This window comes from Sorex fumeus, unplaced genomic scaffold (assembly GCF_029834395.1).
Source record: "Sorex fumeus unplaced genomic scaffold, SorFum_2.1 ptg000150l, whole genome shotgun sequence".
Lineage (NCBI taxonomy): Eukaryota > Metazoa > Chordata > Mammalia > Eulipotyphla > Soricidae > Sorex > Sorex fumeus.
The window spans coordinates 277,100-299,592 of NW_026606207.1; the positions used below are offsets into that span (position 1 = coordinate 277,100).

Consider the following 22,493-nt stretch of genomic DNA (forward strand, 5'->3'; position numbering starts at 1 on the left):
TAAAACGCAAAGGACGTTCTCTACGGGAGAGTAGGAGAGATCAAGAAGCCCTGAAGATGGCAATGGGAAGGCTTGAGAGTTGCTAGATGGTGGCTAACTACATACATGCCCCGTTCTCTAAAACTGGCTCCCCGAAGTCACCTGGCTGAGCGCCGATAAAGCTCCATCACAGGACCCGCTTTACTATTCTGAGCCATGTCAGCATAAGCCTGAAACCTGAAAATGCCGCCTCGAAGGAACCCCAGGGGGGAATGAATCACCCGGAAGACATTGTCCATAGACCGGGTGTGCTATGTCATGGGGAGAGGGTGTCAGGGTGTGTCCCATGCTTCTGGGGGACTGGAACTGCACTTTAGATGTCCCTGGCGCACACCTGAGCGAATAGCAAGCCACCATTTCATGGGGTCATGGTTTGTGGGTGGGACACACACACAGTGGCTTCTGTTTTTTCTTTCATCTGCGTACAATTCTACCTGGAGGGTCTCTTGTTCCAGTGAAGTTCAGAGAGGGGACCAGCGTGCCCGGAGACATACAGCTCAGGGGTGGGCTGAGATTACCAACCCAGGCAGGGAGCCAGGCAACCAGTCCCAGGCCCACGGCAGCTCTGTCCCTTCCCACGAGCTTGGGGGCTCTCCAGATGGCACCATGCGCACTGGAAGGGAACCTGGGAAAGGGCCCGTGGGGGAAACAACCGAGGTTCTTCCAGGTCCCGACCAGAATGCAGGCCACAGGAGCTGTGGGCAGCGACAGGGCTTGGAAGCAGGGAGGTGAGCAGAGAAGGCCTCCAGGCTAGAGTGGACAGTGAGCTCCTGTCCCTCCCGTGGTTTTCCTGGCTTGCCACATTTGCTAGCACGTTTAGTGCCGTTTACTCTGCAGCTCTGAGCAACTATCCTCAAAAGCGGGGGCAGTTGCCAGGGACCAGCAGGCAGCGAGCTGAGGCGAGGGGCGCTACCTAGGGGCTGTCGCCTGCCTGCAGCAGAGGGGGTGGGTAGGACCCCTGCAGGAAGCCTTCCAGCTCGATCCCAAGCTCCAGGTGCGCCGCATTCAGTTGCCGAGTCAACCCATTCTGCCTCACTCTGCTTCAGCTGGCGGGAAAATGACTCATCATAAAAAACAGTCACAGCTTTTTCAAAAATGGGCTTTGAAATGGGTGGAATTTTCCAGAAACGGAAACCTGACCCCTCTAACGTGGTGGAAATGAACCACAACCCAAAGTCTCTAATGCCTTCGTTCTAGGAAACAAGTCAGGAGCTTGCTACCGAACCCCGGAGGCTGGGCCTCCTGGGGGCGATGAGGAGTGAGAGCAGGGTGGTGAGAGAATACTTACAGGGACTGACATCTCTGTACCTGTTTCGGTTTTTGTTCTTGGGAAGTTTGGCCACTCGACATGGGAAGTCACTGGCTTCGTGTCGGATATCCTAGGAGGAAGAGGAGAAAGTGTCTTTTGAAACTGGCACTAGGATCCTGGACACAAGCACCCACGACAGAGCCACGTAGTGTGGGAAAGGCAGGTGACATCTGGGAGTGGCCACAAGGGCCTGGGGGACGCCGGCGAGACTGAACCAAGGCTGCCTTGGTCTGTGTAAGTGACAGGCCAATGTGGGGCTCACCCCGCATGTGGCCAATCCAGCTTCAATCCCCAGGACTACAGACGGTCCCCTGAGCCCACCAGGAGCAAGCCCTGAGCACCACTGGGCGTATCCCCAACCTTCACCCCTCTCCCCACCCCTCAATGTGGGTTAGGGTAGAGACTGAGATGGGGGGGTGTTCCATATGGGAGTTCCCAGCACAGAAAGCCCGAGGGCTGGTGTCCACATAGTATCCAAGGAGCAGGGAATGGGCAGCACAAGCCCACAAGAGCCTGGGAAGCAGAGCACACAGGGCCTGGGGGTTCCATCTGCACCCTTCCAGTCGGCAACAGTGAAAGCAGACACAAGGCACCTTGATGCCGAGCACCCTCCAAATGCTTCCCAAAGAGATGGCAAACAAATCGTGACAGATGACTGTCAGGACAGGAAGTGGCCGGTGAGGAGCCTGTGCGCCTCTGCTGGTCGGTGTCCACGCCGCTCCCACATCAATTCTGCTCCTGCACGGCGCTCTCGCACTACTCCCGCATCATGCTGCACTGCTTTGAGTTTGCTCCCCTGAACACAGCACCACGTACACACTGAAAACTCTTGCTCTTTCTCGTTCTGTTGTTGGGGGTGGGGTACCACACTCGGTGATGGAGGACAGTGCCAGGGCCTCCCACAGGCACTAAGGCACATCCCGGGGCCCCCAATAAGCCTTTTAATTTGTAGCTTATTATTATTATTAAAAGACAAATTTGCACAACAATGCGAATGAACGGCCTTAAAGCCACTACTTTGGACACCTAAAATACCTACATAGAAAATTATATGCTATGCCTATTTTACTGCAACTGAAAAGAGTGTTCCTCCCCTTCCTCAGGAGCAAAGCCAACAGCCCCACAACCTTAGAAGCTGACAAGGAGGCTGATAAGGCCAAGCTAGCAGCGGGGACTTCCAAGAACCACCGATTTCCACCAGAGAAACTCCACAGGCTCAGGACATGCTCCCCTCAGGTAAGGTGGTGGGATTCACCCCAGAGGGCCGGGCTGGGGTGGGGGCTGTCTGAGAAGAGCTGGAGTATAACCTCCACCCCCTCCCTCTGCGTGACTGGGTCTCGCCACCTCACCGCCTCAGAACAATCTGGAGCTTTATCAATCAGGAGGCAGAGTGTCCCAGAGATGACGTGAGCAGACAAGAGTTAGACCAAACTCTGGCACCAGGGCAGACCACAGAAAGCCTCCACAGGCTATCAGCGTCTGCTCGAGATCTCCCTGCACCTGCCAAGTCCCTGCTCTCTGTCATGACATCACGGAGAGCCAATCATGGGAGGAAAGAAAACAAGGTAAAAGATCACCCACAAAACCACCGCAAGGAAAGAAAACACCGCAGTCATTTCAAGGAAACCTCCGAGACCCTCCAAAGTATCATAAGAAACAACAACTTCAGGGTCGGAAATAGTCGGAAATACAGCCTGGTGGAGGAGCACGAGTCTCAGGGTCTGGTCTGATCCCTGCCACTGCAAAAACAATAAAGTTTCTGGCATCTACTCCCAAACCACAAAATATAAATCCAGAAAGATATATGTACACCTATGTTTTCTGTGGTGCTTTGAACGATAGCCAGGCTATGGCAACAACCCAAATGTCCAACAACAGATGAGTGGAGAAAGAAGCTGTCACATATATACACAACATTACTCAGCTAAGAGGAAAAGATGAAATCTTGCAGTTCACCCCAATGGTGTGGATGGAACTGGAGGGCACCATGGTAAGCGAAGAAAGTCAGAGGGAGGACAAATAGCAGACGAGGCCATGTGTTCGCAGTACAGAGGCAAAACAAGGGACTAGATTGTGCTGAAAGATGACAAACCCTTAGCCTTGGATTACAGAACTCAGATTACCAAACCGGGGGAGGGGGCAGGGGAGAAAAAAGAAGATGTGGGCTGGAGGGCACATGCCATGGGGGTTCCAGACACTTCGATGACAGTGGGGCGTATCAACACTAACACTAATGCACATCAATATGCTGACAACGCTGTCACCTTATTACCTAAACTCTAGGCAGTTAAACACTGAGAGGGGTGGGAAGAGTAGGAACAAAAAATAAAAAGGCAATTTAAAAAGTTTCCAAAGATAAAAAGCACCCATTCTCAGTACATGAATGTCTTTTCTGTTTCTAGGAAGAAACACAACTCCCTTTCCAAGGATAAAATAATCTAAATGGCTTCAGACTTCACAAGAACACTGGAAGACTAGCGAAAGAGCCGTAGATTCAAATATTGCAGGGGGGGAGGGGGAGATGATTTCCAAGAATCAAGTGATCCAAATAGTTTCAGACTTCACTTCACAAGAACACTGAATTCTAGAGAGCAAAGGAGCCAGAGATTAAAATATTGGGGGGAAATGATTTCCAACCAAGAATTCTATATCCAGCCCAATAACCATCAAGTGAGATGGGAAGTAACATTCTGGAAAATAAAAACATTTTCAGAGATGAAAGCTCCCCAAACTTCTCTGTCTAGCCTCCCTTTACTTGACGTACTGGGGCGGAAGTCAAGTGAGTGAGGAAATGAATTCAAGGAAAGCGGGAGATGTGAACTCTACAAAGGAAAAAGCCAACACAAGAGTGAGGGCAAAGGAAACTTCCCCCAGTTTGAGAAGGGGAGAACACCCAGGGTAACCAGGAGGCGTCAAGTGGATGAGAAGGAATCAAGTTACTCAGAATGTGTGTGTCCCAAGGCCTCTGTCCGCCACAGTGGGATCAAACAAAGCCACCAGATAGAAATCCAGGAAATAAGGAACACAGTGGAATAGAGCAGACAAGTTGAACTTGATAGCTGAAGAGTGTCAGAGGGAGGGAGAGGCAGGTTTACTGACCCACCATGGCAGTTAGGAGGATGAGGGTTTTCTACAGGGATTTTTCTTTTTTTCCCCTGCTTTTTGGGGTCACACCCGGCGATGCACAGGGGTTACTCCTGGCTCTGCACTCAGGAATTACTCCTGGCAGTGCTGGGGGCCCATATGGGATGCTGGGAATCGAACCCAGGTTGGCCGTGTGCAAGGCAAAAGTCCTACCCACTGTGCTATTGCTCCAGCCCCCGGATTTTTCTAAAACAAAACGAAACTGAGAAATTACCTGAAACCTCTCTGCCAAAGGCAGCAGTCACCACTTGCAAACAAGCAAACTTAAGATGTGGTGAGGGTGAGAAGAGACACGGTATAAAAACACACACACCAGCGTGATGACTTGGACCCAAAGACAAGCAAACACTTTCATGTTTTTTTGCTTTTGGTTTTGGCCACACCGAGTGATGCTCAGGGGTTACTCCTGGCTCTGTACTCAGGAATCACTCCTGGTGATGTTTGGGGGACACTATGGGGTGCCAGGGATCAACCCCAGGTCAGCCACATGCAAGGCAAATGCCCTATTTGCTGTACTATTGCTTCAGTCCCTCAAATATTTAAGGTTTTTTTTTTTTTTTTTTTTTTTTTTTTTGCTTTTTGGGTCACACCCAGCGATGCACAGGGGTCACTCCTGGCTCTGCACTCAGGAATTATCCCTGGCGGTGCTCAGGGGACCATATGGGATGCTGGGAATTGAACCCGGGTCGGCCGCATGCAAGGCACACGCCCTACCCGTTGTGCTCTCGCTCCAGCCCCAAGTATTATTTCTTGAAATAGTACTTTGAGCATACTGCAAAGCATACGACTCGTTTCACCTACTCTGTACACTAGGCAGTTAAAGGCAGTTAAACAATGAGAGGGGTGGGAAGAGTAGGAACAAAAAATAAAAAGGCAATTTAAAAAGTTTCCAAAGATAAAAAGAAGAAGGAGTACATTAATGTGCCTCCAGATTAATGGGGCTGCAGTGCAGCTCTCCTGGGCAGGCCTCAGGGAGCTGGTGGGAAGCTCTTCTGGGGCCACCAGCAGGGTGGAAAGGACGAGCAACAGCAAAAGAAAACGGCAAATAACACGAGGCAATGAGCAACTACAGGTCGTTACTTCCTTGACCTATTTTCTTTTTTCCCCGGGGCATCCACAGCAGAGCTTACAGGTTCGGGGGCCACTCACAGAAATACTCAACCTGGCAGTTGGCCTGACAATTCAATGCTTGCCACTCCCACTGCTACACCTGGTGGTGCTGGGGTTTTGAAAAGGGGCACAAAGGGATGATGGGGAAGCAAATTCTGGGTACCACACTTCAAGGAATGCATGCCAAACCTTTGAGCCATCTCCCCGGCAACCATGGGACACGCTTAACAAGAAACAGCATGGCCCAATGGGTGGACACACAAAGCCTGTGCTCAGCCCCCTGAGCTAACTCTCAAGTCCGTGGATTTCCTCCTTAAAAATAGTACTTAGGCAGTCAGAGAGAAAAATTATATAGCGGGCAGGGCATTTCTGCCTTGCACCATGCGTCCAGGACCAGACCTGGCAGCACATCACCTATGTTCTTTGAGCCCTGCCAGGAGTGACCCCTGAAGAGAGCCAGAAATAAGCCCAGAGTACATCCAGGTGTGTCCTCTACCCTGTCCACTCCCTCCCCCAACACCAAAGTAATTAGCTCTAACATCTGTCATTTAATCCTCTTATGCTGTTTTACTTTAAATCCACTAGCATGATATTTATTACGGTTATTTTAATGTCTTTATTTGCTGACTCAAAGACTGTTGTTTCTGGGTCTTCTCTTGTCTTTAAGTGACAAATTGTTCTCCTTATGTTTATGTCTGGTAGGGCATATAGAATCATTTTTCTTAGCCATTTCTCTCCTGAATTGCCCATATCTTTCCATTCTTGCTGGAGGAAACATGAATTTTAAAAAACTGTCCTTCCCCCAACACTTGAATATAAAATTCACTCTATAATGTGCTCATTCTACTCAGCAAAAGACTTAAGATAGGAGTCCAAGTGATAATACAGCAGCAGGTAAGGCACTTGCCTTGCAGGCAACTGACCCGGGTTTAATTCCTAAGCCAGAAGTAAGCCATGAGGATCGAATGATGTGGCCCCCCAAACCAAACAAAGCCTCGAGGTAATCCTCATGCAGACTTTCAAAGGTCTTCCTCTGCCTAGCTTATTCTAGGTCTCTTGATTGAATTCTCTGGTAGGCAAATTCTAGCCTTTTTTTGAAAAGTACTTTTGGAACACCTTTTTCTTTCTCTTTTGTTTTTTGACCTGGCAGTACTCAGGGGTCCATGCCAGAATAAGGTCAAAAGTGAAACTGTACCTCTTAAAATCAGGGGCTAGTGGACCAGAGGGCTAGTATAGTGGGGACGGCATCTGCCTTGTACACAGCTGACCCAGATTTGACCCTCAGCATCCCATATGGTCCTCTGAGCCCGTCAAGAGTGATCCCCTGAGTGCAGTCAGGAATAAGCCCCGAGTACAGCTGGGTGTGCCCCTAAACCAAAAGAAATTTTTTTAATATATAAATGAAATAAAACCGGGGCTTGAGTGATAATGTAGGGGTTAAGGTGTTTGCCTGATATGCATCCAGCCCCAGTTTGACCCCAGCAACACACAACCCCCCCAAACTGCATGGGTATCCATAGGACCCAAGCAGTGTGCATCCTTGAGCTCTTATATTAAGCTGTTGGTCAGGTCGGCTGAGAATTGTCAGGAGGGGGCCGTGGGCATCCCGAGCACTACTTCAGAGACCTCCAAAATAACAATAGGTAAATAAATAAAATTAATGAAGGGCCGGGAATGTGGCTAGTGGCAGAACGCAGGCCCCACAAGTGAGAAACCCAGGCTTTTATCTTTGGCACCACCAAGCAATATTAATAAAAGAAGAACAGTGGTTTGGAAGAAAGTGGATGATTTCACTATTAAATTTTCTGTATTCTGAAGTTGTCGAGGTTACTTTCCAAAAGCTCTAGAAAGAGCAGATTTATGGAGTCCGAGTGAGTTTCATGAGACCTCCATCACAAGCAAAAAACATTCCTAGATCTTTTACAGTGCTGATCAAAAACTAAATAAACCAACATCCACACAACATTTCCCCAGAGAAACAAAAGTAAACTAAGGGTGAATCAACCTTATAGGAAAATGAATGCTAAGCAAATTCAGGAGTAAAGCCAAAAAGGAAACAATAAACTCGTCATACAGCAGGTTCTCAGAAGTGTGTCTTAAACAAAAACACCTGACATTTCAAGAATCATCCCAAATACACCTCAGCATTTCAGGGCTGGGAATCACTTTGGAAACTCTTTGGCTAAGCAGGAGAGTTTAAAAACAAACAAATGTACTAATTCGTTGCCTACTCCCGCCATCCCTTGCCAATTCTTTACTAGCTTGGAAGAAATTACTGTTCTGAGCACATACTCCAGAAGAGTGAGAGAATATATAAAATACTGGCCCGGAGTGTGCTTCCTCCTAGGGAATAGGGTGGTGAAAGTGCTAATGAAGCAGGCCTAAAGATGATGAAAAAATCCAGGTCTTCATTATACTCTATCATCTTAGAAAGGCACTGGGCACCAATGCAATCTCAATTCTCTCTTCAGCAAAACATTTTACGAGAGTAAAAGGCATGTTCTTACAGAGTTAGGATTTAGTCAGGCTAGAAATACTTGGTCAAGCCAGTACTGGGAGTCAGAGAAGAGGCAAGCCAGTGACAGGAAGAAAAAAAAAAGTGGAACGATTCATTTTGTCAGCTCTAGTTCCCTTCCCATTCTTCACTTGCTAACAGAACAACAATCTGTTAATGAACACCAAGGAGAATATACACCTAATACTCAGAACACAATGAATTAGGGCCCAGAGCAAAACCAGTTTTGTGTTATTTCAAGAAAACTGTTCATCACTCATTATTCAAATATGCTCCCCCTCCTCCCCCCTTCAATGAAGCCAAAAGTTAAAACACGGGTGAAGAGCTAACAATTTTTTATTAAGCCTTCTCTTTTGCTTGAAATCACACAGGTACGAAAGCAAGTCCAAGTCTCACAGCATTATTTTTGGAATAAAGCACTTCGTGAAGTTCAACACGGCAATACTGGCTTAACACCCTTTTTGCTTCAATCTCACAACTACTAAAAAGTGGAAGCTGCCAGAATTGTTTTGCTTTGCATCCAGGTCACACAGGCACCCTAGAGGAACACCAAGTATTTACAGGAACACAGTTTGGTTTTCAGAGAATTATCTGTTAAACATCCAAAAAAGAAAAAGCTCCACTAGCCCCTCACCTCCTAGTCACCTAACAAAGTCCCTTCATAACTCCCCACCAAGAGTGTTGCGAATTTTTGCCCATCTTAGTTAACTGTGCAAGTGGTTCCGAAGTGCTTTACAGAAGCTGCTGGCACTCAGAAATGGGCAAGTGGGACTGAAGGGCGAAGCCTCAGTACAGTAAAGGCAGTATTCGCTGCGGCACAAGCCATCACAGGGTGCACATTTCCTGGAACGCTTGCAGGAGTCACCACCAAATCCGGGCTACAGAGATGGGGGAGGGGGTGGCTGCCTGAAAGTGCAGAAACCAAATCTTCAAAGGAAGGTGTGCTGAGCCAACGTCTAAAATCACAAATCTCATGCAAGAGAACATACCATTTCTGTGTAACAAAGGGCATTCTAGGAAGCACTTGTCATCGAGGCCAGAGGTCAAATGTCTCTAAGTGGAAAGCAATGCGGCAGCCTTTACACACAGAAGTTCGTGGGATCTCATGTGCACGAAAATCTTAGAAAACATTTTGCATCATACTTATCCACTTAAAACATCCAGCACCCGAGAATCATACTGATCACTACTGCTAAATTTTAAGATAAACTATAATGCTTGCATCATGAAACATGTAAAATTCAGCTAACCAATACCCATTCTATTTTGGTTAAAAATTTTAAATGATTACACGTTAAATTTTGAAAAGATGCTGAAAAGCAAACCAGGCATAGTCTCTAAGAGTCTTCCAAGACTCCCTTGTGGTCACTGTAAGAGAGACACACAGGCAGAGGGAAGGAGGGTCGGGTTGGCCAGCATCTGAAGAGAGGAGACAAAAGCATCTCCGTCAGAGCTCGAGGAAGTGTAGGGTCATGTCATACTCTGGTCAGTGCCAGGTTAAAAGGAGTATCCAACCATGAAAGCAACAACTACATCCATTTGGAACCCAGCTGCTTTAGAACCCCTCACAAGTGTGAGGCTGGGGGCAGAAGGGAGGGATGGCACCCCCCATCAAGCTGGCCTGAGAATCAGGTGGGGATGATGGGATGCTTCAGGCAGCTGACACAAACCCTCTCTGATCTGTGCACAGAGCACAGGGAGGCTAAAAGCAGAGTGACAACAGAGGGAGGGAAGCCAGAGAGCTCCCACCCACACTGGCCCCCAGGTGTGGTGCCCCCCAACACAGAAGACCACCAGTTCTGAGCAAGATGGCCACCCATCAACTAACAAAATAAACCCATGACCTGGCTGGGATGACTGTCAGGCACTATCTGTCCATTTGTACATTTTTTTAAATACTTGCATGTGGCCAACCTAGGTTTGATCCCTGGCATACCATATGGTCCACTGAGCACTGCCAGGAGTGATCCCTGAGTGCAGGCCAGGAGTGATCCCTGAGCACTGTGGTGTCCCTTAAAAAAAAAAAACTGTCATAAATAAAAACAACTAGCAAAAAGTTTTCTGAACCAGAAGAAGACAGTAACAGTAAAGGACTAATGAGAGAGTTTGGAAATGAAACTGACATTAGCTGGAAAAAAATTGAAGAAAAAGCCAAACACCTGACAGAGGACATAAAAGTCTGGAAGGAATGCAGGGAGAAGTAAAGGATGAGAGGACAGAGCAATGCAGGAGGGAAAGGAGGGAGAAGGAAGGAGCTTGAGATGGAGAAAGGAGAAGCCCCTTAGTCTAAAATACTAAGTCAGTACTCAGACAGCCAAGGACACAAGTAAAGGTGCGTATTATTAGAAAGACTCTTCCAGATCAATTATATCTTCTTTTTTTAATGGGGGTGGGGGTCTAAGTGAACCTGCTGGTGCTCAGGAAACCACTGGCGTGTGGGGATTCTTTTGGAAACTGAACAAACTTAAGGTCCTTTTTTTTTTTTTTGAACTCTAAGGAGATGCTAGCATTAAAAACCTTAAGATCCTCCATTTCAAAGGGAACTCTACCATTGATGAAAACCCTAAATCTAGTAAGAGCAGGGTCACTTTATATTTGTGGTTAATACATTTCTTTTCCAGTATAATAATAATATAGTAGATTCACTGAAATTGGAGGAGCTTAGCCTTTTTTTTTTTTTTGAACAGCTGACAGTGCCTGAAGGACCATGTGGTACCAGCTGATCCCGGCAACTACATGTACCCCAGCCCTTTGACCCGTCTTCCTGGTCCCAAGAAAACTGTGTGATTAGTGAAAACTTTATTTTTATACTGTTCTACTACTAAGAAACCATTAAAGCAGATTCAAGAGAATTGGGGGGCTGAAGCTAGAATTTGGAAATTGCATTCTGTGTTAATCATACCCAAGCTATTGAATGCCTTCCTTATATGATCAACAGAACTGTTTACAAAGAGATACAGAAACTGCTTTCTCAAGTGTCATTGACTTTAAGCTGTATTTTCCCATCCATAATAGTATCCTTTTTAAAAACCACTTATGTTTTCTGTTAAATGTCACGAATTCCACCTTGGGAAGAAATCAATAGGCAGAAAATGAATGAAGCAGACTTACAGTAATTGATGTCAATAAAACCTATTGGAATCAGTATCTTTTTTAAACACTGAGAACCACAAAACCATTCCTGTAAGAGAACAGTGTAAAAATCGGAATCCACTTTCACTCCAGTTTACTCTGTTTTCCATAAAGTCTAGAGGAGGCCTGGCGGCCCAGGACCAAAGCTGGGGCTGGCAAGGAAATTAACCTGCCGGTCCCAGCTCCCTCCCAGGCCCCCTTCCAAGTTCATTTCCTAAGCTCAGTCATCGGAGAGGCCTTGGAAACCCACATGGTATTCGACCCGAAAATACTGGAGAGACACAGTTCAAAATGAGCGTCATTAGGATTATGAATAGGAGAAAACATGCCAAATAAAACAAATTTTGATTAAGAATTTCTTGAATATCCCAAGAGCCACATATGATCCTGTTCCCACAAGTAAGGAAAGGCTTCTTGCATTATTATCAATCAAATGAGTTTTCTAAATAATTTCTAGCTGTGATATATTTTTTTTGGTGGGGGGAGTGGGGTGGTATTTGAGCCATATACAGTTGTGCGTGGGGATCCCTCCTGGTGGTGTGTCCAGTTGACCATATGTAGCGATGGCGAGAGAACCGCACTGGCCACATGCAAAATAAGCACCTTAATCCCCCGTCGTACCTCTCTGGTCCTGATGTAATAAACTTCTTTACACATCACTTGAGGGATCAGGGAAGCACAGGGTAGGGGGAACAAAGTGCAAGGTATTATCAAAGCCTAGAAGCATTTGCAGTGACAATTCTTCAGTAAGGCCACACACACACACACACACACACACACACACACACACACACGCACGCACGCACGCACGCAAAATACAACGACAATTTGAGAAGACAGGAAGGAGGAGACCAAGTTCTCATACACAGCTTTACAAAGAATCATGTCTGGATTGAGGAAGCAAGTTCTAGAGTCAGTGTATTCAAGTCCATCCATTTCTCAGAGCACTTGACAATGTAGCGGGCACAAGGAGATGATGATAGACAAAGCAGGGACAAATTCCCCAGGGAAGCAAGTCCACAGCTTAACAGTGCTCAGTTCAGTCACCAGAAACCATGACTCCTCTGCAAGGTCAGCTGGTTAACAAAATCCGAATGATTGAAGTCCCCACCTGCAGCCCCTGACACACACCAAGGACCTTTCCTCTGGAGAGGCAGAACGAGTGGTCGAGAGCCCTGGCCTCTCTCTACCTGCACTCCATCTCTCTCTTGCCTTTTCCCAAGTATTGTATCCCTGAGCTGTGTCCAGCAATGCGGCCCCAGGCTGGTGCAGGAACCCATGGGCATCATGCACTAAGGGCAACTTCCAGAGAGCTCAGCCTCTAGACAGATTTCTTACCCTTACCGTGGCTCTCATCCACGACTGAGATGAAGCTAACTCAGGATGTGGCTAAACCAGCAGCCCAAGGCTCAAACTGGGGCTTCAAGAAAAAACCTTTTGGAGTCAGGCTGGTGGGGAAGGGCTTACTGATCGAGAATGAAATCCCTCCAGTTTGCTCACCCTGCCAAGACATGCCTGCCCTGTCATGAGGGTCTAAGGGACCAAAAACAGAAAGAAGAAAGAAAAACAAAAGAAAAGACACTCTAAGCCCAGAGCCTCTGGTTTTCTAATACTAGGACCTGACATTTCTACCCAAGAATGCAAATCTGGATGCAGCAAGGAGCAAGGAACATCATGAAACAACCTTACCATACTCCGGTCACTGTTAAGTATTACCCAGAGCGGAAGTGCAGAAGCATGCCCTGCTAACACAGGTCACCCTGCTCACGAGACATCTGCACAAGTGAGCAAGAGGCCACTAGCCCAGGTGACAGTACTGAAGTGTTCTGAAGAATGGCTTGCTTTTGGTATTGGGCAGGCTAATTTATGCTTTTAAGAAGCACTTTGATGTATATCCACTAGTACAGTATTAGTTACTCATAGTTACTCATCCTAAATCCTCTGTAGGACATTTATTTTCCCTCTCTCCTCTCAAGTACCCAGTAACCCCCATCACGTTACCGCCTTATAGTTTTGCCTTTTCCAGAAGGACCCTAGAAGCGCGAATCATATTGTAGCCCACATTTTCCCTAAAAGGTTACTCTTCCCCCTAATGACTTTCAGAGCTCCTTATGATATTCTAGACCAAGTTTTTTGACACGAATTATCTTTATCAAGTGGCTTCTGTTGTGTGCTATATCAAAACACCTCACGGCTTAGTGCCTCACAGGCAACTATTACTTATTTGCATCCGATTCCAGAGATGGGCCCTTTGGTCTGGCCTTAGTGGAGAAGGCTCATTTCAGTCCACACGGCAACAGCTGGGTAAACACACACATCTGTGCCCTGCTGTGGACCACTGGCCTCCCCCACATATCTGATGGCTGTTGATGAGGGGTGGCAGGTCACTGAGGGTGCTGGCCACCCACTAGGCTAGTCTGAACCTGTGCACTTAATGGGGTGCAAAATCCTGAAAAACAGCAAACTAGGGCCAGGGCCTTGTAAAGCACAGAGCCAAGCACCAATTCAGAAGTGATTCTTAGAAGGGTCAGGTAGCCAGAAGCAGTCTCCAGGCTCAAGTAGTACCAGGAAGGATCAGGGGACCCCAAAAGTCATTCTCCACCACTTGCTGGGAGTCAGGCTCAAGAGCAACTTGCAGAAGACTGGAAGGAATTTGATGCTATTTCTGTACAGAACCTAATGTTAAGGATCTCTATTCTCCTCCTCTATTATTAGATGTGGTGGGGGGTTCTTTGAGAAACATTTGCCATTCCAAGTCCATAAACAAACACTCCTATATACTAGTTTAGAAAGTCCAACTAAAGAAGAAAATAAGTCTTTCAGCACATTTTGTGTCTTATTATGTTTTATAATATTGCAATGAAATACAGACAACAGGAGGTGCCTAACCTAACAACTGGTTATGTGTGCAGTGAGCACTGCAACAGGAGCACTCAGCTGGCAGCACAGGGATGCTGGAGAGCGGGAAGGAAGCTTTTATGCTCTGCCTGAAAATGATTTGATTATCACTAATTTTTTTTCTTTTTCTTTTTGGCTGGAGTGATAGCACAGCGGGTAGGGCGTTCGCCTTACACGCGGCCAACATGGCCGACCCGAGTTCGATTCCTCCGCCCCTCTCGGAGAGCCCGGCAAGCTACCGAGAGTATTCGATATGCCAGACACAGTAACAACAAAGTCTCCAATGGAGACGTTACTGGGCCCGCTCGAGCAAATCGACGATCAACGGGAGGGCCTTTACCTTTACCTTTACCTTTCTTTTTGGGTCACACCTGGCAATGCTCAGGGGTTCCTCCTGGCTTTGCACTCAGGAATCACTCCTGGTGGTGCTCGGGGGACCATATGGGATGCTGGGAATCGAACCTGGGCTGGCCGCTTGCAAGGCAAACACCCTACCCACTATGCTTCAGCCCCCACTAATTTTTTTTAACCACATAAGTTTTTATATATTTTAAAGCCATCAACTCAGTCTGGAAATCACCTTTTCAATATATTTATTTGCACATTAAAATTTTTGATGTATGTTCTGATTTTTTTAATGGATTTTTTTTTTCAAATACAAGGCAAATGTCCTACCTGCTGTAGCCCCTTGATTTGGTCACTTTCTGGGTTCCGTGTCATTGCTGTATACTACAGTATATACAAATGCAAAGAGCACCAAAATGCATCTGCATCTGCTAATTCTGATCTCAAAGCTACTAAATCACTGTATCTCAAGAGACAGAGGAACCATTCCAACTGAGGAGTGTGGTTTTTTTAAGGAAGATTCATTTAGACAGATTCATTCACTATTTAGCCCCCCCCCCAAAAAAAAGAGAGAGATGAACATAAGTGATTAAAAAATGCAGAATTTTAAATACCAAAAAATGATGTTGGCTGACTGACCATATTATGTGGTCATAATGGGACTGGAGCGATGCAACAGTGGGTAAGGCACGTGCCTTGCCCCAGCCAACCCTGGTTTGATCCCTGGCATAGATGGGGCCCCCTGATCCCTGATCCCTGAGCAAAGAGCCAGGAGTAAGCCCTGATCACAGCTGGATGTGTCCCCAAAACAAAACAAAAAATGGTTTCTGAGGTTCTGCAAGGAAAAATGGGGCAGGATGTCTTGGACAAAGTTTTCCTCCCACACGTGTCACTGGCGTATCTCACTATATTTACAAACTTGTGAAATACAAGAGAAAACTGACATTAATTCTGTTTCCCATAGTCATAAGCTGGTTGGTCTTTTTTGGTTTTGCTTTGTTTTCTATTTTAAAAAAGCAGTTTTCTTGTAAGTTACTTACTTTTAAACAGCTTTCAAAGTAATGGCTTCAACAACCACTCAGCATAAACAGTCCCAAAGCGAGACAGTTGGTAGGGCACTTGCCTTGCACACAGCTGCCCGAGGTTCAATCCCTGGCATCTCATATGGTCCCCCAAGCCTACCAGGAGTTATCCTTCAGCAGAGACAGGAGTAAGCCCTGAGCACTGCCAGGTTTGGGTCCCCAAACCAAAAACGATAGACAAGAGCAGCAGCGGCTCTGCACACATTAATGGGCACACCTTTCACGCTCCACAATGCTAGTATGAGGGGATCTTTAAGGGGTTTTTACCCTTCTTCCTCTCCAGCTAAAAGCCTGGGCAACAACTTCATGCACTTTTGGTCTTCTGCCTCATTAGAGCTGAATACATAAAAAAATATATTTACAGTGCCAGGAGGCAGGAAACCTTTGCTAATAACATATGATCAATTTTTAGAAGCTTTTGAAGGTTGACGGATGCCAAATCCTTCCTCAAGAGGGTTTGCTCAATACCTCAACGCCACAACTAAAACTATATAGAGCCAAAATCCATACAGAGATTGCTAGATACAGACCTCGGGTCACTATCATTACATAAATAACTGAAGCACTGCAGAGCTAAGAGCCTTTAAAGATGCTACAATTAGACAGACCCTCTTCCTCCCGTGGCATACCAAATGGGCTAGCAGGAAAACAAATCCCCAGGATAAAACAGATCAAAGATTTTGCTAAGAACCCTAGAAAAATCAACCTAATCACATTTTCATGTCATTACAATAAACCTAAAAAAAAAATTCACTCTTAGAGCATTTCCCTGCAGGGGGGAGGAGCCATCTTCACAAGATCATTTGGAGCAAACAGCAACTTCCATTGAGATAAATTTCACTAAAGGACAAGGTAGTTAAGAGTCACGAGATTTTTTTTAAAGGGAAGTGGTTTTACCACCAAAATATACGTTTAAAGCAAACGCTTAAAAGAAGACACCAGGGGGCTGGAGCGATAGCATAGCAGGTAGGGCATCTGCCTTGCACGCGGCCGTCCCAGGTTCGAGTCCCAGCATCCCATATGGCCCCCCCGAGCACCACCAGGAGTAACCCCTGAGCATGCCCGGGCATGACCCAAAAAGCAAAAAAAGAAAGATACAAACCACCTTCTGAACCAAGATTATCTTGTTCTTCTAGCCAAGTGTGTCCTTTGCTTGTCAAGCAAGATGTGCTCGGGATCCCATTCTGACCAGTGAGAACAACTGCCTTAGTGGGGGCTACTTACGGTCCAGAGACTGCTGTGAACAATGGTGGGAGGCAAGACCACTGCATGGACCAAGGACAGCGGGAAAGAGAGCCCAGGAGACGGTGCAGGAGCCAGGGTAGACACAGAGCAGAGCCTCCTGGCACTGCCTACCTGTCTTCACTCCTTGCAGATTTTGGCAAGTACTGATGGGAGGAAATAAATCCTACAGCTGTGTCCGGGCTGTTTTGCCCCGTCCGCCCCAGCTCTGCTGCCTGGAAGGAACGTGCAGCCGACTGGGCAGGGTGGAGCTAGACCAGATGCTGGGTCATGTGCCCGCACTTGAAATGGTGCATGGACAGACGAATGGATGGACGGACAGACGGAAGGTCGGTTCAGTCAGTCCTCTCCGCCCCCCCCCCGCCCCAAAGACATGCTCTCTGGGCCTCTTCAGGCTAGAGCAGCTGTTAGCCAGTGTGAGCCTGCAGGCAGAAGGCCCTCAGCGGGGACTCGCCCTGGAAAGAATCTGGGCACCCAGGGACCTGGCACTGAAAGCAGAGACGAAACAGGAAGACAACGACAATGACGACGACGGAAAATCAAGCCCTGCCCACGGAAAAAAATAAGGAGCAAACTTACTCCGAGTCCTCTCCTTTTCTTGGACCCTTCAACAGAAAGCTCTGGGTACTTTTCCGGAAATAAGGCATTCCCTGCAGTGATACCCAGGGAACGGCGGGGTGGGAGAGAAATGCTTCTTGGAAGAAGTTGCCTCTTCCCACTCCAGTTCCCGAAGGCAGCACCCAGCTCTGCGGCAGGGAACTCAGAAGGAGGAACTGCTCCTTAAAAGACGGAATCCAGGCTCCACGCCGCCTAGAAAGTAGAGGGGCAGGTGAAGGCTGCAAGTTGCACAGGGAGCCCACAGCCAGGCGCGGGAGACTCCAAACAGGGCGAAGCGCCCCCCTTTCCCCCCAATACACGGTGGGCACCCTGCAGCTGGCTGCTGTGCTCTCAGCCCCGCTCCCTTCCTCTCTGAGCCCAAGGCAGAGGCATTTTCTGTGTCTGGTGTCTAATTTTGTTTCCTTTCAGAAATAAGTACTTATTAGGGCACTGCGGATTTTAAGGTGGAGGGGGTGTCACTTGCCTTGCATGTTGCCGACCCCAATTCAACCCCTAACACTGTCAGGAGTGATCCCTGAGCAGAGCCGGGTGTGGCTCAAAACCCAAATAAATAAACTGAACAAGAACAAGATGGTGGGGGTAGTGGACCCCCATGAAGTTCCCCTCCTCCAGGTTTACATGCACTCATCGAGTCTTAACACTCACAAATGCCTCTTTCGCAAGGAGGGGAAGTGACAGATGTGTGTGTTTCTGAGAGATTATTCTGGTTCTCTGATTCTGGGAAGCTGGTGGCAACAGCGACATACTTTTGGACTCTCCCTGAATTCCTCCATAAAAATAAACTAAGCAGAGCACCAGGGAGCGTGAAGGGAGCAGAGACAACCAATCAAACCAAAAGAGGCCAAGTGCCCCTTATGCAGGAAAGCATGGTGGGGTGGGGCCCTTGAGTCTCGGTGGAATGAGCACTGGTGTGGGAGGAAGGAGGCATGTGAGGTGCCGCCTCAGCACAGCAGAGCTCCAGAGACACGCTGCAAAGTGCAGCTACAGCCAGCAACTCTGCCAGCAGCCAAATGGGGCACAGACTGGGCTCCCCTTCCCCGGCGCACCCAATACACTAAGTTCCATGAATTCTTTTTATGCACTTGTGTATGCAGGGGATCATACTGGTGCTAGGGGTCAGACCCGGGTCAGCTGCATGCAAAGCAACTGTTGTACCACTACACTATGGCTCAGGTGCGAGAATTCTGGTTTTTTTTTTGTTTGCTTGTTTTGTCTGTTTTTGGGCCATACCCGGTGATAGGTGTCATTCCTGGATCTGTGCTCAGGAATTACTCTTGTGGGTTGCTTGGAAATCATATGGGGTCCCAGGGATTAAACCAGGGTCAGCCGCTTGCAAGGCAAACGCCCTCCTGGCTACTAACATTCGGGCCCCAAATTCTAAAAACTAAGCAACCACACACAGTTCCTAGGACAAAGCTCAGAGGAGAAATTTCTAGAACAGAAGAACGTAGACCAAGGGGCCAACACCAGAAAGGATTTGATGAGAAGGAGGATGGATGCAGGGAACTGGGCAGGAGCACTTAGAAGGGACAAAGCCAGTTGCTATATCACTTCACAAAGACAATGGAAGAGGGGCTCAAGTGCTGGGGCCAGGACCCCTACCCTGAGCCCCCCTTCCTAAGACACAGAAAATGCCTCTTTGCCCTGAACCACAGACAGGAGATGATGGTTTGAGGACACCTAGGAAGGAGTCCAATACCGACACAAGGGGGGGAGGAGGGGTGGAGAACAAGTCAAAAGCAACAAAGAAAAAGATCAAGGCTACCCGAGAACAGCACACCTGAACACCAGGAAACAAGCTGGCCAGGAGAGACGGCAGAGAGGTAACAGAAATCGAGATCAGGACAAGAGACTACACCTGGCACCACATACTCCACCGAGCCCTGGAGCAAGCAGCAGAGGCGCTTGCAGCACCGAAGCCTCAGCCCCTTCAGCGAGCCAACTGTTACCAGATGGCCAATGCGAGACGGTTCTGTTTCACTTTTAATAGGAACCAGGACCAGTGGGGCAGGGAGGTGGAGGGGAGTCCCATGGCTCAGTTCCAGGGACAGGCACGGCAGGACCATGACTTTGGGTCCCTGGGGGCACCAAAGCTACACCTGGCATGGTGGGGGCAGGGCATGTGGGCCTGGGGTCGAACTCGAGGCCTTCTTCGTGCAAGGCTCATGCTCTACCACTTGCACCTTATCCCTGGCCCCAAACATGGCACAACAAATGATGATCTTGAAATAAAAGGCTATCCAAAAGATCTAAAAATATCTATGGGGTTACTTCCCAAAGTCTGTGTTCTTTCCTGAACACCTCTGTCACATTTTTTTTGAAGAAAACTGTTTTTTGACCTAAACAATAAAATCCTTTTGAAAACTAAGAAGACCAACTCAATTTATAAAGAAAAGTAAATTAAAAAGTCAAATACTGATACTAATACTTTAGACTGAAAGACAATGAAACAAGGAAGTAACTAACTTAAAATGTGAAGGAAAAAATACGGGCAAAACAGCCCTGGAATATAAAGTTCTAAACAAACACACTATTAATTCACAGAATCCAATTCTCGTGAGCCCATCCCGAATCTAGAAGAGAATGTCAAGCCACCAAAAGGCTGAAGAGACTTGGGAAAGGAGTTCCAAGCAGAGCCAAGGTGAAGGAGCTTGGCAGAGACAGTCTGATGCACAGTGTAACTGTCCAAAGGGTGTGTGGGAGGCAGACAGGAAGTCTGAAAAGGTGAAATCATCTGGGGCCTGGTTTTAAAGACATCAGCTGAGAATTCTTCAAATCATGCTGGGGCAGAGGAAAGGAGAAGAAATGACTACTAGGAACTTTAATACTGCTCAGAGCAGAATGACGCTAATAAATAAAGACAGTTCTAAGATCTAAGAACATAGTAAGACATCAGTATATAAGCAGCCTTTATAAAATACTATTAATTCTTAAAGCCAAAAGAATCGCTTTTTAAAAATTCCTCAAAAATAATTTTTAAAAATTGGGATGGAGAGATAGTACAGCCTCGCGTGCAGCTGATCTGGTTCGGTCCCTGTTTCCCCAGAAGTGATCCCTGAGTACAGAACCAGGAGTAAGACCTGAGGACTGAGTATTGCCCCCGAACTAAAATAAATGATAAAAAAAAAAAAAGAACAGGGGTTGAAAAGATGGAACAGTGGTAAGGTGCTTGCCTTACACACAGCTGACCTGGGTTAGATCCCCAGCACCCCATATGGTGTCCAAGCACTGCCAGGAGTGATTGCCTGAATGTAGAATCTGGGATAAACCCTGAGCACCTGCTGGGTGTGCGCCCCAAGCAAAATCAATTTCCCAAAGAAACCATGCATAGGGTATACAATACAAAAATGCAAGAGAAGACAAATAACCAAGGTAGATGGTCTAGCAGTGATCACCCTTCCCAGCTTTTCTCCAAGGATGTGCAAACATCAATGAATTGTCATGACAGGTTTGTACACAGATATGTGCAGGCATGCACTATTATTCTCTGATCTGATCATGTTATCTAACCATCTAACCTACCTTTCTTTGCTTTTCTTAAAAAAAAAAAACTGGGTTTGTTCTAGGCACACCAAGCACAATGTCAAACCAAAGAAACTGTTCCCAATATTTTAGCAATGATTTTGTTTTCTCATCAGACAACTTGATCCTGAAGTTCAGCTAAAGCTGGATTAAGTTAAAAAAATCCGCACTTGGAACAGGTCTGATGCACACGTTCTCCTGTTCAGAAAGCTTCCTTCTAGTCTCATGATTTAATTACCAAGGGCAGCTGACCACAGCCAGCCAGCCAGGACTTGTCACTTTCTATTAGGGAAAGTGTGACGGCCCAGAGATCCTCAGAAGGCAGAAAGCGCCCCCTTGGCTCTCCTACTAGGAGCCCTGCCTGACAGGAGCAGGAGAGACTTCCTCCCCAGGTTCTCGGCTTGCTTGGCTCCAGCCAAGGCAGTTATCTTCCTGTGTCTTTTCATTTGTTTTTTAATGTGCTTTTAACTACCTCAAACAATGCGATGCCAGGCACCCAACACTCTAGTTTCTCTCTTGCTTGCTGTCTTCATCCTTTCTGAACTCAGTGCTCTAAAATAACTTCCTTCTTAACTTTTTCACATGTCAAGGGCTTCTTTCCACCTCAGAAATGAAAATAGGAGAAGTTTTCTCTGATTACAAAGGCAATGACTCTTTTATAGAAAATTAAAGCAAGACAGAAAACCGGACCACATATGAGAAATATAAAACCACTGAAAATCCACTGACCACAGATGAAGAACCAGGGTGGCAAGTGTCTCCTTGGTTTTCTAGCCCCAGAAGGACAGTTAGAGCTGAGAGGGTGGGTCTCTTGCCACCTGAGCGAGAGCCTCCTTTGTTACTGGAACTTTCCGTGTCTGTTCTCCTTACTCTGCTCTACACCAGTTCCAGGCAGCCTAGTACTGACATGCCTGGAAGGCCTTTTCAGTCACGACTGAGACTTCAGTCTGCTAGGAAGGCATGAGATGTTCTTCCAGCTAGCAGCATCTAGTGAGTGGAAGGGGTGGGGCGAGAGGGCCTGAGTGGTGGGGGCTCAGAGGGTGGATGACACACAGCCTCACCACGGCAGTTTGTGACGGGGTGGGGGGGGAGGTCAGGAACTGGTGGGAGAAGCAATGTTAATCCAGCTTTTGTGCACCTGTGTTCTTGGGGAAGCCAAGAATCTGGGGGCTCGAGTTACAGCAATGCTCAACTGCTGAGTTTTTTTCAAGGACATAAACATTATTTCTTGTCCCTGGAGAGAACAGGATGGAAATGAAGAGCCTGAAGCAGCCTAAGGGGCCTACAAATGCCAGGGCCGAGATGGGCACAAAGGGAAGCACAGACGAGGGTAAGGTGAGGAGAGGAGAGGCTGTTTGCGACTAAAGCTGCAGGCTTGCACCAAAGGGAAAGGAGGGTAAATGCAAGAGCTCAAAATTACTGGGGACCTTGAATTAGTGCAACTAAGAGAGCAACATGCTAGCATGTAAAAAAGCATACAAAACAGAGCAATGCTCCATACTACAAAAAGAAATTTCTCTTTTGTTTTCTGAGTCAT

At 47.1% G+C, this 22,493-nt stretch overlaps 1 protein-coding gene across 2 annotated transcripts in view; it reads right to left on the reverse strand.

Annotated features, from left to right (window-relative positions):
- PTPN1 (protein tyrosine phosphatase non-receptor type 1) overlaps positions 1–22,493 on the reverse strand; it is a 56,738-nt gene that overhangs the window by 13,221 nt on the left and 21,024 nt on the right. The window contains exon 2 of one of the 2 annotated variants that reach the window (XM_056106940.1): positions 1,328–1,418. In XM_056106940.1, the coding sequence (XP_055962915.1) occupies positions 1,328–1,418 (91 nt within the window). The remainder of the gene's footprint in view (positions 1–1,327; positions 1,419–22,493) is intronic. The other variant, XM_056106941.1, reaches the window with a different exon arrangement.